The 22,781-nt window shown below is 48.5% G+C and overlaps 1 protein-coding gene across 2 annotated transcripts in view; it reads left to right on the top strand.

Moving 5' to 3' along the window:
- Window positions 1–22,781, top strand: part of ADCY8 (adenylate cyclase 8) — a 367,020-nt gene that overhangs the window by 80,206 nt on the left and 264,033 nt on the right. For both annotated transcript variants that reach the window (XM_063921272.1, XM_063921273.1), the window contains exon 2: window positions 6,428–6,577. In XM_063921272.1, coding sequence (XP_063777342.1) covers window positions 6,428–6,577 — 150 coding nt within the window. The remainder of the gene's footprint in view (window positions 1–6,427; window positions 6,578–22,781) is intronic.

The raw sequence follows: 22,781 nt of genomic DNA on the forward strand, positions 1-22,781 counted from the left end.
AGCGTCAGTTTTGTAGCGGAATACAATGGGATCCGCCACGCTTGACTTAGGGGTCTATTTACTAAGCCTTGGATGGAGATAAAGTCGCTGGAGATAAAGTACCAGCCAATCGGCTCTTAACTGCCATGCCACAGGTTGTGTTTGAAAAATGACAGTTAGGAGCTGATTGGCTGGTACTTTATCTCCAGCAACTTTATCTCCATCCGAGGCTTAGTAGATAGACCCCATAAAGTGAAAATGCAGCATTTACTAAAGGTCGTTGTGAACTATTTAAACAAAGCTCCGTGTCAGTTCAAATCAGTTTATCCCGTTTTAAAAGCCCCAAACTGCCACAAAACGGGGGGGAAAAATGCAAATCCGACACTTAGTAACATTACCTCCAAGAGGTAAAGTACAGTTTTCCAATATTTATTTATTACTTATTTATTCCGCGTTATTTATATAGTGCATACATATTGCGCAATACTTTATTAAGGGCCTAATTTAGGACTGATCAATGCAGCAAACTTTTTCTCTGATGGGCAAAACCATGTGCACTGCAGGTAGGGCACATGTAACGTGTGCAGAGAGAGTTAGATTTAGGTGGGGTGTGTTCAAACTGAAATCTAAATTGCAGTGTCAAAATTAAGCAGCCAGTATTTACCCTGCACAGAAACTATATAATCACCCACATCTAACTCTCTGCATATGTTACATCTGCCCCACCTGCAGTGCACATGCTAGACAGCTGATGGCCATCTCAGCCCAGCGATCGCCTCTGCCTGATTGACAGGCAGAGGCGGTCGCTGGGCGGGAGGGGACGGACCGGCGGTGTTTTGGGGACGCGGTCCAGGCTGTGCAATTCTTTTGAACAGCCCAGACCGGGGGGGGGGGGGGGGGGCAGACATGCGGGGCGGACTAGTCCTTTGCTGGGCGTCCCCCCACATGTCTGAGTATCTGATCGTAGCGCTACAATCAGGTCTGAATTAGCCCCAGTGTGTCTTACGCTTAGTGAGAGCTGCCTGAGAAGAGCCATTACAGTCTGCCATGGCACATCACATGTATCACTCATAACATCATGAACATTATAGGCCTGATACATAGTTGGCAGCGAAACACAAAAGAGTGAGTTACTGTGCACAAGGATAATACCATGGGGGCAGATGTAACATGTGCAGAGTGAATTAGATTTGGGAGGGGCGTGTCCAATTTCAGATCAACATTGCAGTGTAAAAATACATCTGTCCAGCACTTGTGGGATTACATGCAAAAGCAGCAAATCAAACCTCCCAACTGTCCCGTTTTTTGGGGACTGTCCCGCAGTCCCACCTGCGGGCCACAGTGTCCCGCAGTGGGGGGGTCAGTTGGGAGGCTCTGTCAATCGCTGCTCTGCTTAGCAGAGCAGCGGTGAATAGACACTGTGCGCATGCGCACAGCGTCTATTCAGTGGAGTCAGAGGGAGAGGGAGCATGCCAGCGGCTCACAGAGCGCTGGGCATGCCCCCTCAGTGATGAAAATGGGGGCGTGGCTCGCGATTGCGGTCCTCCCGTGAAGCTACGCCCCTTTTCATAGGCCACGCCCCTTTTCATAGGCCACTTTGCGGGAGCGCGCGCGGCATCGCCACACGAGTGTCCCGCTCCACAAAACAGCAAAGTTGGGAGGTATGAGCAAATGCACATGCACACCCTTGGGGGTACTCATAGATAATAAGCTTAATAACAGTACACAATGTCAAAGTGCAACAAAGAAGGCAAGTAAGGTGCTAGCGTGCAAAAATCGGGGAATTGAGACAAGGGACAAGAGTGTAATCCTGCCGCTGTACAAATCATTGGTACGGCCGCACCTACAATATTGTGTTCAGTTTTGGGCACTACATTATAAAAAAGATATCTGGGAAATTGAAAGAGTTCAAAGGCGAGCTACTAAATTGATTAAAGGGCTAGAGGGACTGGATTACGAGGAAAGGCTTACTAGGTTAGATATGTATACTCTAGAAAAGAGGCGTCTAAGAGGAGACATTATTAATATCTTCAAATATGTAAAGGGACAATACAAGGAGTTATCAAGGGATATGTTCGTTAAAAAAACTCTGTATAGGACACATGGCACTCGTTGAGGCTAGAGGAGAAAAACTTCTGCACACAACGTAGGAAAGGGTTCTTCACAGTTAGGGCAATAAAGATTTGGAACTCCCTGCCAGAGAAGGTAATAATGGCGGACTCTGTAAATACATTAAAAAAACGGATTAGATACATTTCTAACTAAAAAAGATATCCAAGGTTACAGCATTTAAAAAATAAAAAATAAAATTTACATTGATAAACTGGGAGGTACATGAATTATAGTTGTTAATTAATCCTAAAAACATTACTTCAGCAGGGACATGATAGTGAGCTCAGCTTAATACAGAATACAGGTTGAACCCGATGGGCATTTTGCCTCTTTTCAACCGCATCAACTATGGGGGTTATTCCGACCCGTTCGCTACGGTGCGAGCGGGTGCGGCCGCAGTGCATGTGCGCGACATTGCCCGGCGTCAGGGATCGCCGGGTTACGTCGCGTCTAAAGTAGGAAGCGGTCGCAGAGCGGACCGCAAAGAAGATTGACAGGAAGAAGGCGTACCTGGGCGGATCCGGAGCGTTGGAGACCGCTTTCCGAGAGTGGTGAGTAAAACGCAGGCGTGTCCAGCAGAACGGAGGGCGGATGTCTGACGTCAGAGCCGGCTCCAGCATCGCAGAGATCGTCGCACAGGGTAAGTATGTCCAGGCCTAGTCTACTTCTGCTTTCATTTTTTTTATCTTAGCAGGACTGCACAAGCGATCGCACCCCTGCTAAGCTAACATACACTCCCCCATAGGCGTGGACTAGTTGGATCGCAGCAGCAGCAAAAAGTTGCTGGCTGCGATCACCTCGGAATGAGTTGATCGTTACTATGTTACCCTTGAACAAACAGAATAATTTAGTACAGGTGCAAAGTTGGCTGCTTTTTTTTTTTTTGCTTTGATACCAACTCAGAATCAGCCCATACAGTATGTGTATTTTACAGAAGCCAGAAGCCAGGGCTGTGGGTGCATGAATTAGGGGGTCTATGCACTAAAGCCTTTGAGAGAGATAAAGTGGACTGAGATAAAGTACCAACCAACGCCACCACCAATATCGGCATCGGCGGGGACTCGTTCAATGGGGGTCATTCCGAGTTGTTCGCTCGCTAGCTGCTTTTAGCAGCTTTGCACACGCTAAGCCGCCGCCTACTGGGAGTGAATCTTAGCATATCAAAATTGCGAACGAAAGATTAGCAGAATTGCGAATAGACACTTCTTAGCAGTTTCTGAGTAGCTGGAGACTTACTCTGCCACTGCGATCAGTTCAGTGCTTGTCGTTCCTGGTTTGACGTCACAAACACACCCAGCGTTCGCCCAGACACTCCTCCGTTTCTCCAGCCACTCCCGCGTTTTTCCCAGAAACTGCAGCGTTTTTTCACACACTCACATAAAACGGCAAGTTTCCGCCCAGAAACACCCACTTCCTGTCAATCACATTACGATCACCAGAACGAAGAAAAAAACCTCGTAATGCCGTGAGTAAAATACCTAACTGCATAGCAAATTTACTTGGCGCAGTCGCACTGCGGACATCGCGCATGCGCATTAGCGACTCATCGCTCCGTTGCGAGAAAAAAATAACGAGCGAACAACTCGGAATGACCCCCAATGTGTACTGGGCTTTACGTCCTTTGAAGAAGTATTATTTCAAAGACTAAAGCATTTTTTGAATATTTACATTGAATTAAAAAGTCACTGGACCGAATGTAATGATTTTCAAGGGACAATCACTTTACAAGGCATGGTTTTGCATTGCCACTTTGAAAAAAGTCCGCGTTTGGCCTGCATCCCGCACGTCTGCCAAACTTGGGCATGATTACCTCCGTCCCTCTGTGTCCACAATATGAATGTATGGATTTGTTTTCTTGTTTTTCTTTTTTTAGAACACTGCATTGAATTCTCATTGAAGAGTTCTGTCTTGTTTTTGGAAAATGTAGCCTTTTAATTATTTACATGCACATCCATTTACATTTTTAATTAAATCAGATGTGCAAACCTGGGGAGCAGAGGGAGGTAGGGATGAATGCGAGCAAATAAGACGCTGCTGAATTAAACGGCAGAGAGCTAGAATCGGATGGAGGTGAAACATTGTTACGCAAGTAAGGAAGAAAGAACTGGGAGCAATTACAGTAAGAAATTATTGCCGGAACTGTAATCTATATTGAGTTTTCATACTGAGCACAATATATAGAACTGCAATATTTCTCCAAAATAAATAAATGTAAAATAGATGATTGTGCTTTCAATATTTGGATCCATGAATTGGTTTTAACATAGACAAATATTGCTGTCTGTAGTAAAAAACTTGGAGTGGTAGGTTCCATGTGTCCATTACTACACTGTACACTTGGGATGAGGAGCTTCCTGTGTCCGTATAATACACTTGGGATGAGGGGCTTGCTGTATCTGTATAATACCCTTGGAATGAGGGGCTTCCTGTGTCCATATAATACACTTGGGATGAGGGCTTGCTGTGTCCGTATAAAACACTTGGAATGAGGGGCTTGCTGTGTCTGTACAATACACTTGGGATGGGTTGCTTGCTGTGTCCATATTATACACTTGGGAGTTGGGATGAGGGACTTGCTGTGTCTGTATAATACATTTGGCATGAGGGGCTTGCTGTGCCCATTTAATACGCTTGGGATGAGGGGATTGAGGTGTCCATATAAAACACTTGAGATGAGGGGCTTGCTGTGTCCGTGTAATACACTTGGGATGAGGGGCTTGCTGTGTCCGTAATAATACACTTGGGATGAGGGTCTTGCTGTGTCCGTAATAATACACTTGGTATGAGGGTCTTGCTGTGTCCGTAATAATACACTTGAGATGAGGGGCTTGCCTTGTCCGTATAATACACTTGGGATGAGGGGCTTGCCTTGTCCGTATAATACACTTGGGATGAGGGGCTTGCTGTGTCCATATGATACACTTGGGATGAGGAGCGTGCTGTGTCTGTATAATACGCTTGGGATGAGGGGCTTGCTGTGTCTGTATAATACGCTTGGGATGAGGGGCTTGCTGTGTCCATATGATACACTTGGGATGAGGGGCTTGCTGTGTCTGTACAATACGCTTGGGATGAGGGGCTTGCTGTGTCTGTATAATACGCTTGGGATAAGGGGCTTGCTGTGTCCATATGATACACTTGGGATGAGGGGCTTGCTGTGTCTGTATAATACGCTTGGGATGAGGGGCTTGCTGTGTCCATATGATATACTTGGGATGAGGGGCTTGCTGTGTCTGTATAATACGCTTGGGATGAGGGGCTTGCTGTGTCTGTATAATACACTTGGGATGAGGGACTTGCGGTGTCCATATAATATACTTGGGATGAGGGACTTGCTGTGTCCATATAATATACTTGGGATGAGGGGCGTGCTGTGTCCGATTAATATGCTTCTGATGAGGAGCTTGCTGTGTCCATATAATGTACAGTACTTGGGATAAGGGGCTTGCTGTGTCCATATAATGTACTTGGGATAAGGGGCTTGCTGTGTCTGTATAATACGCTTGGGATGATGTGTTTGCTGTGTACGTTAATACATTTAGGATGAGGGGCTTGCTGTGTCCGTGGGCGGGATGTACTATTTGACATCCAATAAGAGCTGTCCTTCACGATCCCTGGCGTCTCCCTGACTTCCGGGTTTTGGCCGTCTGTGTCATTCTGCGCATGTGCAGAATGACGGTGCTGGCCACTGGGCATGCTGGGAGAGATCCGATCGTATCCCTCAAACCAGTGCTGCAGAAAGAAGCCCATAGGCTTCTATGGGGTATCGACAGCAAAAGCTGGTGAACGCCTCCATGTCACTGACCTGGCGGCCGGGGGATAGTACATTAGGAAAATGCGGTAAACAGTGGGTTTACCGCATTTTCCGCTTAGTACATCCCACCCGTATAATACACTTGGGAATTGTAACCTGTAAAATTTTGCCTAAAAACCATACTTATGATACTGCATATACCAGAGCTATTAATACCATTACACTATAGCGTTCTTTCCCTTTTCTGAGTGTCATTTCTGTGGCATAAGGTGGGTGATATAATTCATGTCATCCCTGTTACTCCCAGGAACTCTACAGCGCCGCTGCCCTGACAAAGACACCTTGAAATAAATCAGAGCCGACGACGGTTGCAAGCAAAAAACCCTTCGTAAAGTATCACAGTGACATTTGTAGAGCTGTCGGTTGCTGCGCGCTATTAGCATATTCCGCCCTGTACAGATTTAGTGCGCAGTATGTTTTACAGCATGTGGCATTTTTCTTATTAGTTTTCTACTGGAAAAAATATTTCTTTATGTGTCTTCTGGGAGAGGCGTAACTGGAAACTTTCCGTTTGTTTTACAGATTGTGGCACAAGCTGTGTTGTTTATGTGTATGAACACTGCCGGAATCTTCATTAGCTATCTGTCAGACCGGGCTCAGCGGCAAGCCTTCCTGGAGACCAGGAGATGCGTGGAAGCAAGGCTGAGGCTGGAGACGGAGAACCAGAGACAGGTATTTGTCTCAGCTGCTACAAAGCTCCTCTACTTAGTGCTGGATATGAATTAATCTGTGATGTTCGGAGATATCCAATATGTATAATAGCTGTACTTTATCAAGAGTTCCGTGCCAAGTCAGAGCTTGCAGTCAGAAGTTATGGACACCATTGCAAAACGTTTCCTCTTTTGTGAACAAAATATGTCACAGCATATATTTTTATACAAAATCAGATTAAATGCTATGACGATAAACTGTGTCTCACAATATGAATACAGAATACATAGCAGATGCTTTCTACAAATGGCAAAAATAGCAAAATGGTGTAATGTTATAGGAGCTTATTCAGAGTCAGTCTCAGTGGCTGCTCCTACCTTGGTGGAGGAGGAGGACTGCCGCTGGCGATGCTGACGGGTCTCCGCCACCTTGTCCCCACCGCCGCCTGGGTCCCAGCATCTGTATTATGTACAGTTCACAGACGTAGGGAACCGATGCAACGCAGTAGCGGCTACAGTATTGCGCATGTGCGAAACCACGGCTTCTATGGACTGCATCGGCTGCAGCCCATAGAAGCCGGCTAGGACTGACGAGGCAGGGGGCTGGTTCCCTACAGGAAGCCAGCTCTCTGCCTATTGCAGCCCGGTCTGGCAGTCCCGGAGGTAGGAAACACCACCCAATGGAACTGCCTGTAGTGTCTGTGACTGGCAGGTAGGACTTCCAATATTGCAAAAAAATGCAATTGCGATCCATGATGAATTAGGCCCAGTATTCACTGCCAGTCGATCTGCAAAACTCAAACTGCAGCTCCCTTTACTTGGATGCGACTCATCCCCCTTTTTGCATACTTACCTATTCCCCAGAAAGATGTGGGAGACTCCCTATTTTTCAGGTAGTCCCCCACGCCCTTGGAAGAGTAGGTGGATTCTCTGCATACAGTACCACCCACTTCCTAGTGAAGTAGGCAGGATGGGAGGAGATAGTACCGCAATCTCTGGTCCGTATTGAGTGGGGCGGTGCTAAATGATGTGAATTGCATCATTTTAGTCCCACCCCTTCTCCATGGACCCTGCGTTTCATGGTATTCTAAAGCGCCGTGGTTGGGCCTGATGATGTGAAGAGCCCCGTCCCCCAAAGTGGTATCTGCAGAGGAAATACCTAAAGTAGGCAAGTATGCCTTGCAACTGAAGGCGTGGCTTTACGGGCAGTACAGAAAATGCTTCATTTGCAGCACACAATAGAATTACTGGACTGTGCACTTGTGCACTAAGCAGTCTTAATTTCTGAAGAAAGAGGCTTCCCTGCAGTGCTGCTAAAATGACTTTGGACTTTTACTAAATTTGAATAAATGGGTGTGTGTTGCCCAGTTGCGACCAATCAGACTCACTCATCATTTGCAGTCAACATTATCAACTTTTACACATACTGTACATGAGGGTCTGTGCTGACCCCATTAGGTGGCTGTGTTTGAGACTTTTTGGCGTCCTTTTAGTCTCAGTTTGCAATTACACATCCACACTGGGCCCTTACAGTAATGTCATTGCCATTGCACGCACACTGGACTCTCATTCACGGTCAGGCTTGAACTGGCCCACAGGGGAAACCACCGGTGGGCCCCACTGCCTGGGGGCCCACCTCCTGCCCTAAGGATCAGTTTCCAGACTGTGCACTTAAATTATACATATGTTACCTTGTACTGGACTATGATGTATTTTCTACAGTGCATTGCTGTTATTAATCTGCTACATTATCATGCATGCAGCAGCTGAATTTACTGTGTATATTTATGAAGGGGCCCAGACGTTGCACTCTCTAATGGTTAGTCAAACCAATGAGGTGGCAGGCCATACCCCCTCTGCAGAATGGCCACACCCCTAACATAGGCCCCTACCACTGCATTCCCCCGGTGGGCCCTACATGCCCCAGTCCAACACTGTTCACGGTCACTTCCTGCAATTCCACGCACATTCCTGCCCCTATCTGAGCCCACTAGTCATAGATAGTCTAAAGCCAGACATGAGGTAAAAAAAATGCACATTTTTAAAAGACATGCATGCTTATGTGAAAAATTGCAATTTGAAAAGAAAAAACTCTCCAATTGCGTGATGCTAACTCTGAGTACGGCCCATTGCAACTACACTGTATTTTGTGGTGCCCAGAATCACGAGAATGTGTGTTTTTGTTTTTAAATTAATGTCACAGATGTGGCAGCTCCGATCTTACCGCAAACAGGTCCCCTGAGCGATCGCATCGCAATTGTGACTAACCGCGGTATGCTGTAGCCCGTTCATGGGAGCATACATACCATGCGATTCTATGGGTCGCAGGTGTATGAGCAGTGCACACGCACACCCACAGGCACACTATTCATGGCAAATGAGTTGTGTTTGCCGTGATTCGCTTGTAAGATGAGCAGGGACGTATCTGTATGTCAAAATGAATCGATAGAGTTGAATATTGGTTCACTTCACAAAATGGCTGCCACTATTACCATCTTTATAACCGCCAGTATCCTAGATTTCTGAGTAAAAAATAAGCAGGTTTTTTTATTTAAGCGTGAAACATCACATTTATTGGTTTGTTTTATCTGTGTAAGTCAGGGGAGTGTATTTTAGCTGTGCAGGTGTGCGATCGTATGTGTAGCAGAGCTGCACAAAATGATTTTGTGCAGTCTCTGCGCAGCCCAGAACGTACTCTTCCAGTGCGATTGAATCCTGCTGATCGGGGCTGGAGCTGACGTCAGACACCCTACCTGAAAACGCTTGAGCCCGCCTGCATTTTTCCGGACACTCCCTGAAAATGGTCACTTGCCACCCACAAACGCCCTTTCCTGTCAATATCCTTGTGACTGCCCATGCGAATGGATCATTCGCACCATCTCGTCGCTGACCAGCGATGCCTGTTGTAGCCGTCCGACGGGCCTACGCATTGCGGTGCATACGCATGCGCAGTTCGGATCTGATCGCCTGCTGTGTGAAAACGCACAGCAGGGATCAGATCTGAATTAGGCCCAAATTCCGTGCCTAAAGATTGTTGTTTTTGCTGGTTATGTGAAGTAAGATAACAAAGTTTAAAAACCCACTATTGTGGGGCTTACAGTATACTCGATGTCTAATATATGGATATCAAAGGTTGGAGAGAGATGAAGTACCAACCAATCAACTCCTAACTGTCATTTTTCAAACACAGTCTGTAACATGGCAGTTAGGAGCTGATTGTCTGGTACTTTATCTCTGCCTAGTACAACTATCTTGAGCTTTTGGTTGATCGATCGTGAAAACGCAAAACAAAATGTGGTATAACCAACAGGATGAGTTGTATATAATCAGAGTTTGAGTTTGATGGTCAGCTGACACTTAAAGGACGTGAAAATAAATGATGACACGTGTAGGTGCAGCCGTTCTCGAGCTGTCCTTAACGTGGAGTTTTTTCAAGCTTTAGTGGCTGCATTTTATAGTGTTTTTTATACTGTATTCAGGCTGAAAACGTTACTGCGTTTGAATTCAAAATCACTAATTGCATGAAAAACATTAAAAACACTGTTTGGTCATTCCGAGTTGATCGCTAGCTACATTCGTTCGCTGTGCAGCGATGAGGCAAAAAAACAGCACTTCTGCGCATGTGTATGCGGCGCAATGCACACGCGCGACGTACTATTACAACGAACGATGTAGTTTCACGCAGGGTCTAGCGAAGCTTTTCAGTCGCACTGCTGGCCGCAGAGTGATTGACATGGAGTGGGCTTTTCTGGGTGTCAACTGACCGTTTTCATAGAGTGTTCGGAAAAATGCAGACGTGGCTGGGCGAACGCAGGGCGTGTTCGTGACGTCAAAACAGGAACTGAACAGTCTGAAGTGATCGCAAGCGCTGAGTAGGTTTTGAGCTACTCTAAAACTGCACAAAAAAACTTTGTAGCCGTTCTGCGAGCCTTTCATTCGCACTTCTGCTAAGCTAAAATACACTCCCAGTGGGAGGCGGCATAGCGTTTGCACGGCTACTAAAAACAGCTAGCGAGCGAACAACTCGGAATGGCCCCCTCTATACAGTACTATATAGCCAATAACGCTTGATGTTCAAAGCAACTCGGATATCCTGTCAGCCTTACTCAGATTAAAAGCGAAAAAAAAAAATATTTATCACAAGTTTCAGAAGTGATGTGAGAATCACTTTGAAACAAATGTTAAGCATCTGATGTAATGGGTGTAGTATGTTATGCCGGCGGCCAGGATCTCAGCGCCCAGCATACCGGCGCCAGGATCCCCACCGCCGGCATGCCGGCAGCTGGGTGAGCGTAAATGAGTCCCTTGCCGGCTCGCTGCACACGCCGCCCTGCTACACGCGCCAAGCTATTTATTTTCCTCCAGGGAAGTCGTGGACCCCCAAGAGGGAGAATAGTTGTCGGTATGCCGGGTGTCAGGATTCCGGCGCCAATATACTGAGCGCCGGGATCCCAACAGCCGGCATACTGAATACCACCCGACGTAATGGTACGTACTGTATGACTATATAATTGACACCCTCCCAGATCCCACTCGCAGCCCCACTTCTTGGTGTACGATGCAGGCGACTCCTGCATTTTGCAGTGACATGATGCATTGGTGAATCTGTAATGGGTGCTGGACATACAGTACTTGCCTACTGTCCCGGAACGTGCGGGAGACTCATGATTTTTGGGTAGTCCTCCCGCACCCCCCAAAGAGTGAAGTTGGCAGTATTGGGAGATAATACCTGCAATCACGAATCTCGCAAGGAGGGGGCGGGGGTAACATGATGACATGATTTGTAATGCTTTAAGTCCGCGCCTCCTCCACAGCCTCCAGATTAGGCATGTTGCAACAATAGGGGTGGGGCCTACTGATGTGATGACCTGGCCCCACCCCTATAGCGATTAGGTGCATCTCCGGGCTTCTCCCATATGGTGCAGGGTGTGTGTACCTCCCTAGTGGTCCCTAGGGTTACCCCCTCATCCCTTTAATTCTGGACACATATTAATTACATAGGTTCTGTGGCTGATTAAAACCAGGTGAAATGGAGTCTTGAAGTCAGCCAGCCACAGAACCTGTGTAATTAATATGTGTCCAGAATTAAAGGGATGAGGTGGTAACCCTAGTGGTCCCTCTCTGCCCCCTCTATATCTTTTGGCCAGCCTCACCCCCTCCTCCTCCTCTTTGCTACTCTGCCCCGCTCTGTCCCGTCTCCTAGCAATGGAAGCCATTGGACAGGTGGCGTGTGCCCTGGCTACCACTGCACACGCATGTAGGAGACGGGACAGAGTTTAGCAATTTTTATATAGATATTCTACTGCCAAAAGGTGGGCACACTATTCCCAGTGTATATTAGAATTTAGGCTGTTTCCAGATTCTCCTTGGAACAAAGGGGGTAATTCTGAGTTGATCGCAGCAGCAAGTTTGTTAGCAATTGGGCAAAACCATGTGCACTGCAGGGGAGGCAGATATAACATGTGCAGAGAGAGTTAGACTTGGGTGGGTTATTTAGTTTCTGTGCAGGGTAAATACTGGCTGCTTTATTTTTACACTGCAATTTAGATTTCAGTTTGAATACACCCCACCCAAATCTAACTCTCTCTGCACATGTTACATCTGCCCCACCTGCAGTGCACATGGTTTTGCCCAACTGCTAACAAATTTGCTGCTGCGATCAACTCAGAATTAGGCCCAAAGACTTGCTGAGCGGAATAATATGTTTAGATAGTCACTACATTCAGCACTTTCCTTGGGTTTAAAAGTTGGTAGTACAGTATATAACATTTAGCCATTGTTTGCGACTATATTTAGTTGAATATTAAACTTTAAATCTTAATTTTGCATCCTCGCCAACTCCTGAAAACAAAAATATGCGTCCCGGCGTCTGAAGTAATATAATTCTTGTTTGCTCCTGCATTTTAAATACGATAAATCTTGACGTCTTTTCAGAGGCTACCATGCCAACCGGAGAGTGTTGTGTGCCCCTGTGAGTCCCCTCCAATTTACAGGTGTTTCTATGGCGACCGTTCTCCTGGGATCGTCATGGTGATGGCATTTATAGAACACAAGCAGGAATTCAGCCAAAATAAAACTGGATGAGGGGAGTGTCCGTTTCAATCACATTTCTCAGGAGATACGTGCGCCGCGGTGAGTAAGACGGCTGGAAATAACTTGCAGCTTACCGACTAGAGGTATCTACAAAGTCTATCAAGTCGAATAAGCAGAGTTAGCCGGAGTTATCTAGCTCACTGACATTAATGCGACATGGACTAGAGGAGCTTTTCCTTGCAAAGATTTCCACTTTATTCGTACACGGAGGGATGTACAGAACCTGGGAGAGAGATAAAGTGGACTGAAATAAAGTACCAACCAATAAGCTCCTAACTGTCATGTTATAGGCTGTTATTGAAAAATGACAGAAGTTGATTTGTTGGTACTTTATCTCTCTCAAAGCTCTGAAATATTGGGGGTCATTCTGTGTTGATCGCTCGCTAGCAGTTTTTAGCAGCCGTGCAAACGCATAGTCGCCGCCCACGGGGGAGTGTATTTTCGCTTTGCAGGAGTGCAAAACAAGACCAGCCCTGTAGTTACTTATCCTGTGCGATGATTGCTGCGACGAGTGACACGGTAATTACGTTAGATACCCACCCAGCAAATGCCTGGCCACGCCTGCGTTTTTCCAAACACTCCCATAAAACGGTCAGTTGACACCTAGAAACGCCCTCTTCCTGTCAATCTCCTTGCGTTCGGCTGTGCGATTGGAATCGTCGCTAGAACCAGTGCAAAACCACAATGGACTTCGTACCCGTACGACGCGTGTGCGCATTGCTGTGCATGCGCAGATTAGCTGTTTTTTTCACTGATCGCTACGCAGCGAACAACGGCAGCTAGCGATCAACTCGGAATGAGCCCCATTGGCCGGTATCCTACTAGGTGCGACCCTTTTTCATCTGATAAATACGGCCCAATAGCGAGATTTTTGATTGATGGTCAATATCGCGCTATCCAATTATAGGCGTGTCGATTCTAATTGGATAGCGCCGGCTGAAACCATTAGCTGCGGTTAATGAAACACTCCTTTTATTTTTCAATTTTTATAATGTCCACATGCAACATGTTGACATGTTTAAAACGTAGACATTATGTAGTGGTCGCAGGGCCTATGATTAAGTGAATATGAAGCCCTGGAAGAGCAGACAAGTATGGCGCCCACTGTTGAGTATAGCACGCAGTGAACTTTTATCCTGTTCTCCGGAATGATGATGAATTTTACATCGCAGTGCAGTCTCTTGAACTTCGTCTTCTACAAGAGGAAAATTCTCACAACAAAATCTACCGGTACTTTTGCTGATGACATATTTCCATCACATGACAAAGGAAGAATCAGATATTGCATTGTCATCAGAAGGAGAACGAAATGACAGGCATAGGAATGGAGAGAGTTAAACCTCCTGTGATGGGTATGGACATAAGGGTTATGAAAAGTACAACCAATGGTAGATAGGGGAGGGATCAGCATATATAGGGCGGTATAGGTCATCTAGGGGTCTCTCTCTGCTAGTTTGCCTTCTGGTGAGTGATATAAAAAAAATTGTGCTGCATTAGTTGATTAGTCAGTTCAGGTTAACTTAATATTCACTTTGTGACATATATAGGCGTTAGGTAGCTTTTAAATTACCCTCCTGTTTCCTCCTCTAGTATACTCCCCTCACCCTCTAGTATACTCCTGACTCGAATGGCCGCCTCTCGCCCCCTCCGTTCGGCCGGGGCCCCGGCTCGTTACCTCTCTGAAGGCGGGGGAGATGGAGCCTCGGCTGGGCCTGCTTGTTCATCTGCTCTGTCCCCGTCCACCGGCGCGCGTACCCGCGCGGCGGTAGCTGGTCGGACCTGGTCTCCCCTGCCCCAGGAGTCGGGACCGGAGTTAATCTCCGGCCGCGGCCGGCGGGTGAGGCGCGGGGCACGGGGGAGGGGAGGTGAGGTGGCCGGGCATCGGCCTTCACCTCCACCTCAGGAGAGTTCAGTGCAGGAAGCAGCGACCCGCGGGCGCTCTCGGCCGCGCCAGAGCGGGCGACGTCCGGAGGCTCCCGTCCCGTCTCCCCTTCCGTCCCCCTTGTCAAGGCCGTGGATGGATGCCGGCCAGGGGAGTCGGGGTGGGCGGAGAGCGGCGGCGGGTCAAGCAAGGCCTGTCACAGGGGTTTGGCCGGCGGTGCTCCCCACCGCTGGCCGGAGAGTGGCTGGAAGCGGCGGTGCCACAAGAATACGAGTCTCCCCTGCTTCCTCCCTTGCAGCCGGAGTCCGGCGGGGAGCGGGGCTCAGATGGCGGCGCCGTTCGTGCGCGGGCGCGTGCGCGGGCGCGTGCGCGGGCGCGTGCAGCGGCGCCGCAAAGGCAGGAGTCTCCCCTGCTGCCTCCCTTACAGCCGGAATCCGGCGGGGAGCGGCGGGGGGTGTATAGAAATTATATAAATGAAAGTGTAGAGCCCCGCAGGTGTGCCTTCCCTGTGGCCGGAGGGAGATCCGGGCTGCAGGAGGAGGAACGCACGCCGGGGGCGGCGGCAGGTGCAATATATTTAGTGCGGGCCCACACAGATCAGATGGGGGGCATGATGGGAGGAGGACCAGGCAGGTTAGGGCTAGGGGGGCCAACGGGTCACCAGAAGGCCAGGCGGCTTATTTACCAGTGGGTCCCTTCTCGGTGCCTGCCGGCCGACGGGCCGGGAGACGGACGTCGGCGTCCGCAGGGGGCTGCCACCGGTAATGGCCGCAATTTTTGGGGCAGTCAAGAGGCTTCCGGGGAGTTAGCCTCAGCCCTGTCAACGGTGGTGGCGGCATTGGGCCCATTGGTTGCAGCCGCATCTCCGGGGACAGCGAAGCATTCCGGCGCGCACACAGACGCAGGGACATCCGCCACGCAGTCAGGGTCGGCAGTCCAGCAGATAGCGCGCGCTTGCCATGACCTGGGGGCGGCCGCGGCGCAGTTAGGCAACCAACAAGCAGGGACGGAGCGCGGACGCGAGGCGGGGGTGGATGTACCCCGGAATACTAGGCATGCCCCAGGAGTGGTTTCCAGGTTCTGTGCTTTGTCGTCTTTTTCAGGTGATCATGGTGAGGTTGAGATGGACGTGAGCGATGAAGAGGATTTCGAGGTTTCCACACTGGGGGAGTCCGAGTCCGAGCAGTCGGCAATGTCAGGTGAGGTCGAGGATTCGCTTCGGGCTCCAGCGTACGCTCTAGTTCGGTTAGTTCCTCCTCTTCTTCATCCCTATCGTCGCAAGCGTCCGAGGTTAGTAGCACGACTAGGGCGAAAAAAGCAGGCGACGAAGTACGCTAAAAAAGCGGCAGGGCAGCGGGAGAGGCGGAAGAGGCGCAAGCGGCTTAGCGAGAACGCTCGCAGGGCCAAGAGGCGCCGTAATTTGCCCGGAGTAGTCCACTGTGATTATACGGCAGTGTTGAGGGGGTTGCGGAATAGCTGCCGGAGGAAGATTCGTAGAGGCGATTACGTGGATATGTTCGTGCTGACTAAGGACACGAAGAAGGGGTATAAGGCAGCGAAGGCTAAGACGGGCATAGGAGCTGAGGCTTTCCGTACGTTTGACAACTGGCTGGCTGGTTTCTGCGTCTTTGCAGCATGTTATCTGGAGGATAGGCCGGATGAACACATGAACGTCATCCGGTACCTGCACTTGATACACGACATGCAGCGAACATCAACGGGAATAGAATGGCGAATGTATGACGAGAAGTTCAGAGAAAAGCAGGACTGCTTGCAGATAATTGATTTTGGTTGCAAGGACGTGGAGGTCTGGCTCCAGGTCACCCGGGCTTCTCAAACTGCAAAGGAGCCCCGGAATGCGGGGGCGGATGGGCAACGCGCTGCGTCATCCGCCCAGGGGGGTAGCGCGGAGGGAGGACCGGGTAGAAAGGGTAGATCGGCTAACCGCGGGGGGTGGACAGACCACCGAGAGGGGGAAGTGCTTCGCATTTACTAAATGCGACCTGTTCCTTCTGCAAGCAGTGTCGGTTTCGACATTCATGCTTGCAATGTGCGGCTTCCACCCGGCCTCCAACTGTTTTAAAGGCAATCGGCAAGGCCAAAGGGGAAAGCAAGGCTATGCAAAACCCTCCGGGAGCGGGATCGCTCAACAGGGCCCCAACGCCAATTAATTTGGATGCCGTGTCCAAGTGGTTGGGATGGTATCCAAATAGGCCGAACTCCAATTTTTTGTTTCAAGGTTTCAAGTTTGGTTTCCGCCTGCCAGTTGCGGGTGAAGTATCGGTCAGGGCTCTCAGAAATCTTCAATCCGCTCGCACCCTGCCGTTAGTTTTGCGCGAGAAAGTTGATAAAGAGGTGCGACTGGGTAGGATGGAGGGCCCGTTTAGCTTGCCCCCATTGGATGAACTGGTCATTTCCCCAGTGGGGGTAGTCCCCAAGAAGACTCCAGGTGCTTTTAGGCTCATTCAGCATCTTTCTTACCCGTCAGGGTCGTCGGTCAACGACGCAATACCGCCAGAACAATGTTCCGTGGTGTACCAGTCGTTTGACGAGGCTCTGGAGATGGTTCGTAATTACGGCCCGGGAGCTCTGATGGCTAAGATCGATGTTGAATCGGCGTTTCGGTCGCTCCCATTGCATCCGGACTCATTCCGTTTTATGGGTTATCGGATCGGAGTGGAATATTTCATTGACAAATGTTTGCCGATGGGGTGTTCCGTTTCCTGCTCGTTCTTTGAAAGGTTTAGCACATTTTTACATTGGTGCGTGGAGTCTTCTACGGGAGGTCATGGGGTTGCGCATTACCTCGATGATTTCCTGTGTGTGGGACCGGCGAATTCGCCGCGCTGCAGCGACTTATTGTTCAGCATCCGAGCCTTGTTTTATCACTTTGGCGTTCCTGTGGCCGAGGATAAAACGGAGGGGCCGGTCTCATGTTTGTCGTTCTTGGGGATTAAAATCGACACGGTGGCAGGCTCATGTCGCCTTCCTCAGGCCAAGGTTGCGAAGCTTCGCGAGGTTATGGGGCAGTTCGTGACGTTGCGCAAAGTCACGCTGAGGCAGGCGCAGTCTTCGCTGGGCCTCTTGAACTTTGCTTGCCGGGTAATCCCGATGGGCAGGGTTTTCTGCCGAAAGCTGGAGAGGGCGACGGCGGGGTGTGCCAGGCCGCATCATTTCATTTGCTTGATTGATTTGGCCGTCTGGGCCTCGTTCCTGGAGGACTTCAATGGGGTGCGTATCTGGTTGGCCCCGACGATCGACAATGCTAGGTTAACAGCTGTTTACCGACGCCGTGGGTTCCTCTGGGTTTGGTTGCTACCTAGAGGGATCTTGGTGCGTGGCCTCTTAGCCTGAGGAATGGTGTCGCGAAGGTTTCACTAAGGACCTTTTGCTGCTGGAGCTTTTTCCCGTTATGGTGGCCCTGGAGGTTTGGGGTGAACGTCTGGCTGATCGCAGCATTTTGTTCGCTGGTGGTTTTGAGGGTGCTTGCGCAATTGTTGCTGACATGCTTGCGTAGGAATTTATGGTTCCACGCACAACATGTTCCAGGAATTGAGAACGGAATTGCCGACGCGTTGTGCCGCGGACAGTGGGAGAGATTTCGGCTGTTGGCACCGGAGGCCGAGGAGCGGGGGTTTCAATGTCCCGGTTATGTCTGGCAGGTGATCGGACCGGACTGGAGGGCCTAGCGATGCGGTCAGTGGCTCCGAACACGCTCAAGGCTTACGGTCAAGCTTGGAGCGAGTGGGAAGAGTTTGTCCGAGGACGTAGTCAAGAAGGTAAGAGCGGGCATCGGATGATGCTTTCTTTTATTTGGCAGCTTTTTGTCACGGGTAGGTCCAGAGCGGTGGTGTCCCGGTACTTAGCAGGGATATAACTTTTTAATAAAATAAAGGGTGTTCCTGACGTGACAAAGAGCGGGCTTCTTGTAAAGGCAATGAAAGGGTGGGCGCGCGTGGCGCCAGCGCCGCCAGATGCGGCTTTGTTACCAACTGTCATCGGTGCTGTAGTCAGTGTCGCATCGTCACTTTTTGAGTCGCTGTTGTTCCAGTTGGCGTTCTCCATGGCTTATCACGGAGCTTTTCAGGTTTCGGAGCTGGTAGCGCCATCTAAATGGGCTGATTCGCGCATGCTCCTAGATGACGTGGTGGTGGGTGAGAGGTCTTTGCTGTGCAGACTGCGTCGCTCTAAGACGGACCAAGTAGGTAGAGGGCGATGGGTCACTTTGGTACCGTCTCTGGAGGGAAGCATTTGCCCGGTGAGATTGGCATTGAAATATGCAGCAGTTTGGCCCGGTGTGAGGGGGTCATGGCTGCTGCACTATGACGGTTTACCATTGACGAAATATCAATTTCGTTGGATGCTAAGTCGCTGTCTGGCGGGCTTGGGCCTTTCACCCGCTGCTTTCGGTACGCAGGTTTTTTCCGTTGTGGAGATTCAGGCGGTGGGGCGATGGAAGTTTTCCGGTTACAAACGTTATATTCGCCCGGTTTCATGAGTTTTCGGTTTTAATAACCGTTAATTAAGTTAATGTTGGAAGGTTAAGTACGTCATTGTGCTGTTTGTGTCTGTTTGTCTCCCCTGTTTATCCTACTCAGGGATTAGCTACTCGCCGCTGCTGGCAGCGGGGGTCTGGAGTTCTTTTGTGATTTTTTGCCTGTCTTGACGGACTGAATTTCAATTTACACAATTCGGCTGATCAGTTACAACACGAAGTCCCTCAGCAGGTTTTTTATGCTTTCACCTCCAGCTGAGTTCTTACATGTTTTTTCCCATTTAATCCCCCCCCCCCCCCCCCCGGTTTATTTTGCCTTATTTTAATTTGATCTTTCCCGTTGTGTTTCTATGTTATACTTCGATTGGCTGGAAGCTTGTTTATAACGGCTAGGCCGTGACTCATCAAGAAACGAAAACTTTTTCTTTTGGCAGATCCTTCAGGTTAATGCATGCAATAAGCTAATGTTAGGATATTTATTAATCAGTTTTTATTCCTTTCCTTCACTTCAGGTTAGGTAGAAGACGATTTGGCAATATGGGTAGTTGGCCACTCTTATGTTTACTGGGCAGCCAGGTTTTTGGCCTCGGGTGGGGCGCAGTTTTTTCCTTGGGCTCATGGCATTCGTTGGCTTGGTTGGCGTGGGATGAGGTGGCGAGATCTGAAGAGTAGATTGGTCAGTCAGGCCAGGGGGCATGGAGTCCCTAGGGTGCTGGTTGTCCACTTGGGTGGCAACGATCTGGGGAAGAGGACATCTTTAGAGCTGAGATGGGCCATGATGGAAGATCTGGCCAGTGTGGCCGCAGCATGGCCCAGCTGTGTGTTGGTGTTCTCCATGATGGTGCCACGGTTGCGTTGGCAGGGAGTGGCGGACGGTCGCCCTATTGATGAGGCCAGGCAAAAGGTGAATGCTGCGGTGGCGAAGTGGGTATTGGCTCACGGAGGGAAAGTGGTTCGCCACCCTAGGATTCGGTTCCGGGAATGTCACCTTTTTCGGCCTGATGGTGTGCATCTGTCCAAGGAAGGGATGATGCTTTTCCTGGAGGATCTGTTTCAGGTGTTGCAGGACTTAGGTTGAGGTTATGGTGGCGGTGCGAAGACTCTGGGGAAGAGTCTTTCGCTGTTGGCGGAAAAGAACGGCAGGTTATAGTTTGACTTGTTAGTCACAGTTTTTACAGTATTGGTGTGGTTTAGGTGCACTCACCTCCATTGACTTTTAAGGCCGCTAGATCACCCATCAGGGGGCAGCGTCATCACCCATCAGGGTGGGCAGTCAGCGTGGAGGTCTGAGTCGGGCACCTATTACCTATGTATGGTTTGTGGTAGATTAGGATTGTTTGGGTTTTTCATGTTCTGAGGTTATCTTCAGTGGGTTGTAGCCGTTCTTTTTTCTGCCACCATATGTCGGTTGATTCAACATGTTAACTTAATTTTACTTTACAGGTTTTTTCTAATGGTTAGGGTATAATAAATAGCTAACAATTTTCTGCCAAATTCAAGTCTCCGTGTCATTATTTCATGGTATTAAGGGTATAGAATGTTTTACTTTTAGAATGGAGGTCCACACATTATCAGTAGGAGGTTTAGGAGAACGAAATGACAGGCATAGGAATGGAGAGAGTTAAACCTCCTGTGATGGGTGTGGACATAAGGGTTATGAAAAGTACAACTATTGGTAGATAGGGGAGGGATCAGCATATATAGGGTGGTATAGGTCATCTAGGGGTCTCTCTCTGCTAGTTTGCCTTCCCGCCCTCCCACCCCATTAGGTAGATAGTTTGGCGCGGAGTGTCTTGGCTCTGGGTTGTTAGTTGTGGTTTATCGTTGGCTATTTGTTGGCGGAAAAGAACGGCAGGTTATAGTTTGACTTGTTGTCACAGTTTTTACAGTATTGGTGTGGTTTAGGTGCACTCACCTCCATTGACTTTTAAGGCCGCTAGATCACCCATCAGGGGGCAGCGTCATCACCCATCAGGGTGGGCAGTCAGCGTGGAGGTCTGAGTCGGGCACCTATTACCTATGTATGGTTTGTGGTAGATTAGGATTGTTTGGGTTTTTCATGTTCTGAGGTTATCTTTAGTGGGTTGTAGCCGTTCTTTTTTCTGCCACCATATGTCGGTTGATTCAACATGTTAACTTAATTTTACTTTACAGGTTTTTTCTAATGGTTAGGGTATAATAAATAGCTAACAATTTTCTGCCAAATTCAAGTCTCCGTGTCATTATTTCATGGTATTAAGGGTATAGAATGTTTTACTTTTAGAATGGAGGTCCACACATTATCATTAGGAGGTTTACGGCAAACATGACTTTGCGCGTACGTGATTCCATCTGCAGAAGTCATTTTGAAAGAGCAACATTTTTCATTTCTAAAAGTTTTCCTCTCTGTCTGCGCTCTGCATGTTGGCGTCCTATGTCATGTATAGTGCTGTCACCAGATATAGTAGTGTAGTACATCATTATTATTATTATTAATAAAAAGATTCATGAGATATTTACATCAAGCGCTCCCAGTACCCGTGCAAATCACTTTGCAATGGCAAATCTCCAGTATCGTGGTGGTGTTGCTTGTTACACTAACTGCATTGCGCTACCTGTGTGAAGTGCATGAAGAGTGAGGAAATCACCCAGAACCCCCCAAAAGTGGCAAATTAAATAACAAGACAGCGTAGGAAGCTGGCAGGGGTGTGGTATGCAGTTTTGGCGCCAGAGAGAATTAAGAATGAAGGGCAGTAAGGATGGTGTAATGGTTAGCATTACTGCTTCACAGCACTGAGGTCGTGGGCCCAAACTGTGTGGAGTTTGTATATTCCCCCCTTGCTTGTGTGGGTTTCCTCCCTGGAAGCTCCACTGGGTCAGGGACTGATGTGAGTGGTCAAAAAATGATCTGTAAAGCGCTGAAATATATGTGTGCGCTACATAAATAACTAGTAATAAATAATTTTAAAAAAATTGTAGCGATCGGCGCATGCGCAGTTCTGACCCGACCGCTGCGCTGCGATAAACTGCAGCGTGCGACCGGGTCAGAATGACCCCCAATATCGCTATCTTACTGTAGTATGCTAATGAAGGACGGAACATAATCGTTCCATCCTTCATTCACATTGCTCCAGTGTGTATGGGTAATCCGGCCTGACGGTGTTTCATTCTGAAGTAGGAACGAATCCCCGTTGCTCACCGTAGCGGTACGTCTGTGTCATGTCAGGTGTCCCATGCCATATAGCACTAATCCAATTACAGATGAGATTTGCACCTATTTGTCATTTCCCACAGTTATACTGTGTGCGCTTCTGATTCTCGCGCTTTACAATTGAAAAACGCTATACTAAACGCTATGGGCGCTATAATTTTGCTTGCAAAAAACTGTGGAAATTTTAAAATATATGGAAATCAGCCTGTACCCCTAAAAACTCCAAATAAATATTGGGTAACAGAGGCGATGTCTATTACTGACACAAAGAAAAATATTTTAAGCTTTTCAGTTGTTCCAAATGGCTGATTAATGCAGTCCAAAAAAAAGAGCAAAAAAAAATAAAAAATGAAAGCACGTTTTTTAGATTTCAGTTTAAACACACCCCACCCAAATCTAACTCTCTCTGCACATGTTATATCTGCCTCCCCTGCAGTGCACATGGGGGGTCATTCCGAGTTGTTCGCTCGGTAAAAATCTTCGCATCGCAGCGATTTTCCGCTTAATGCGCATGCGCAATGTCCGCACTGCGACTGCGCCAAGTAAATTTGCTATGCAGTTAGGAT

This window comes from Pseudophryne corroboree, chromosome 5 (genome assembly GCF_028390025.1).
Source record: "Pseudophryne corroboree isolate aPseCor3 chromosome 5, aPseCor3.hap2, whole genome shotgun sequence".
Classification (NCBI taxonomy): Eukaryota; Metazoa; Chordata; class Amphibia; order Anura; family Myobatrachidae; genus Pseudophryne; species Pseudophryne corroboree.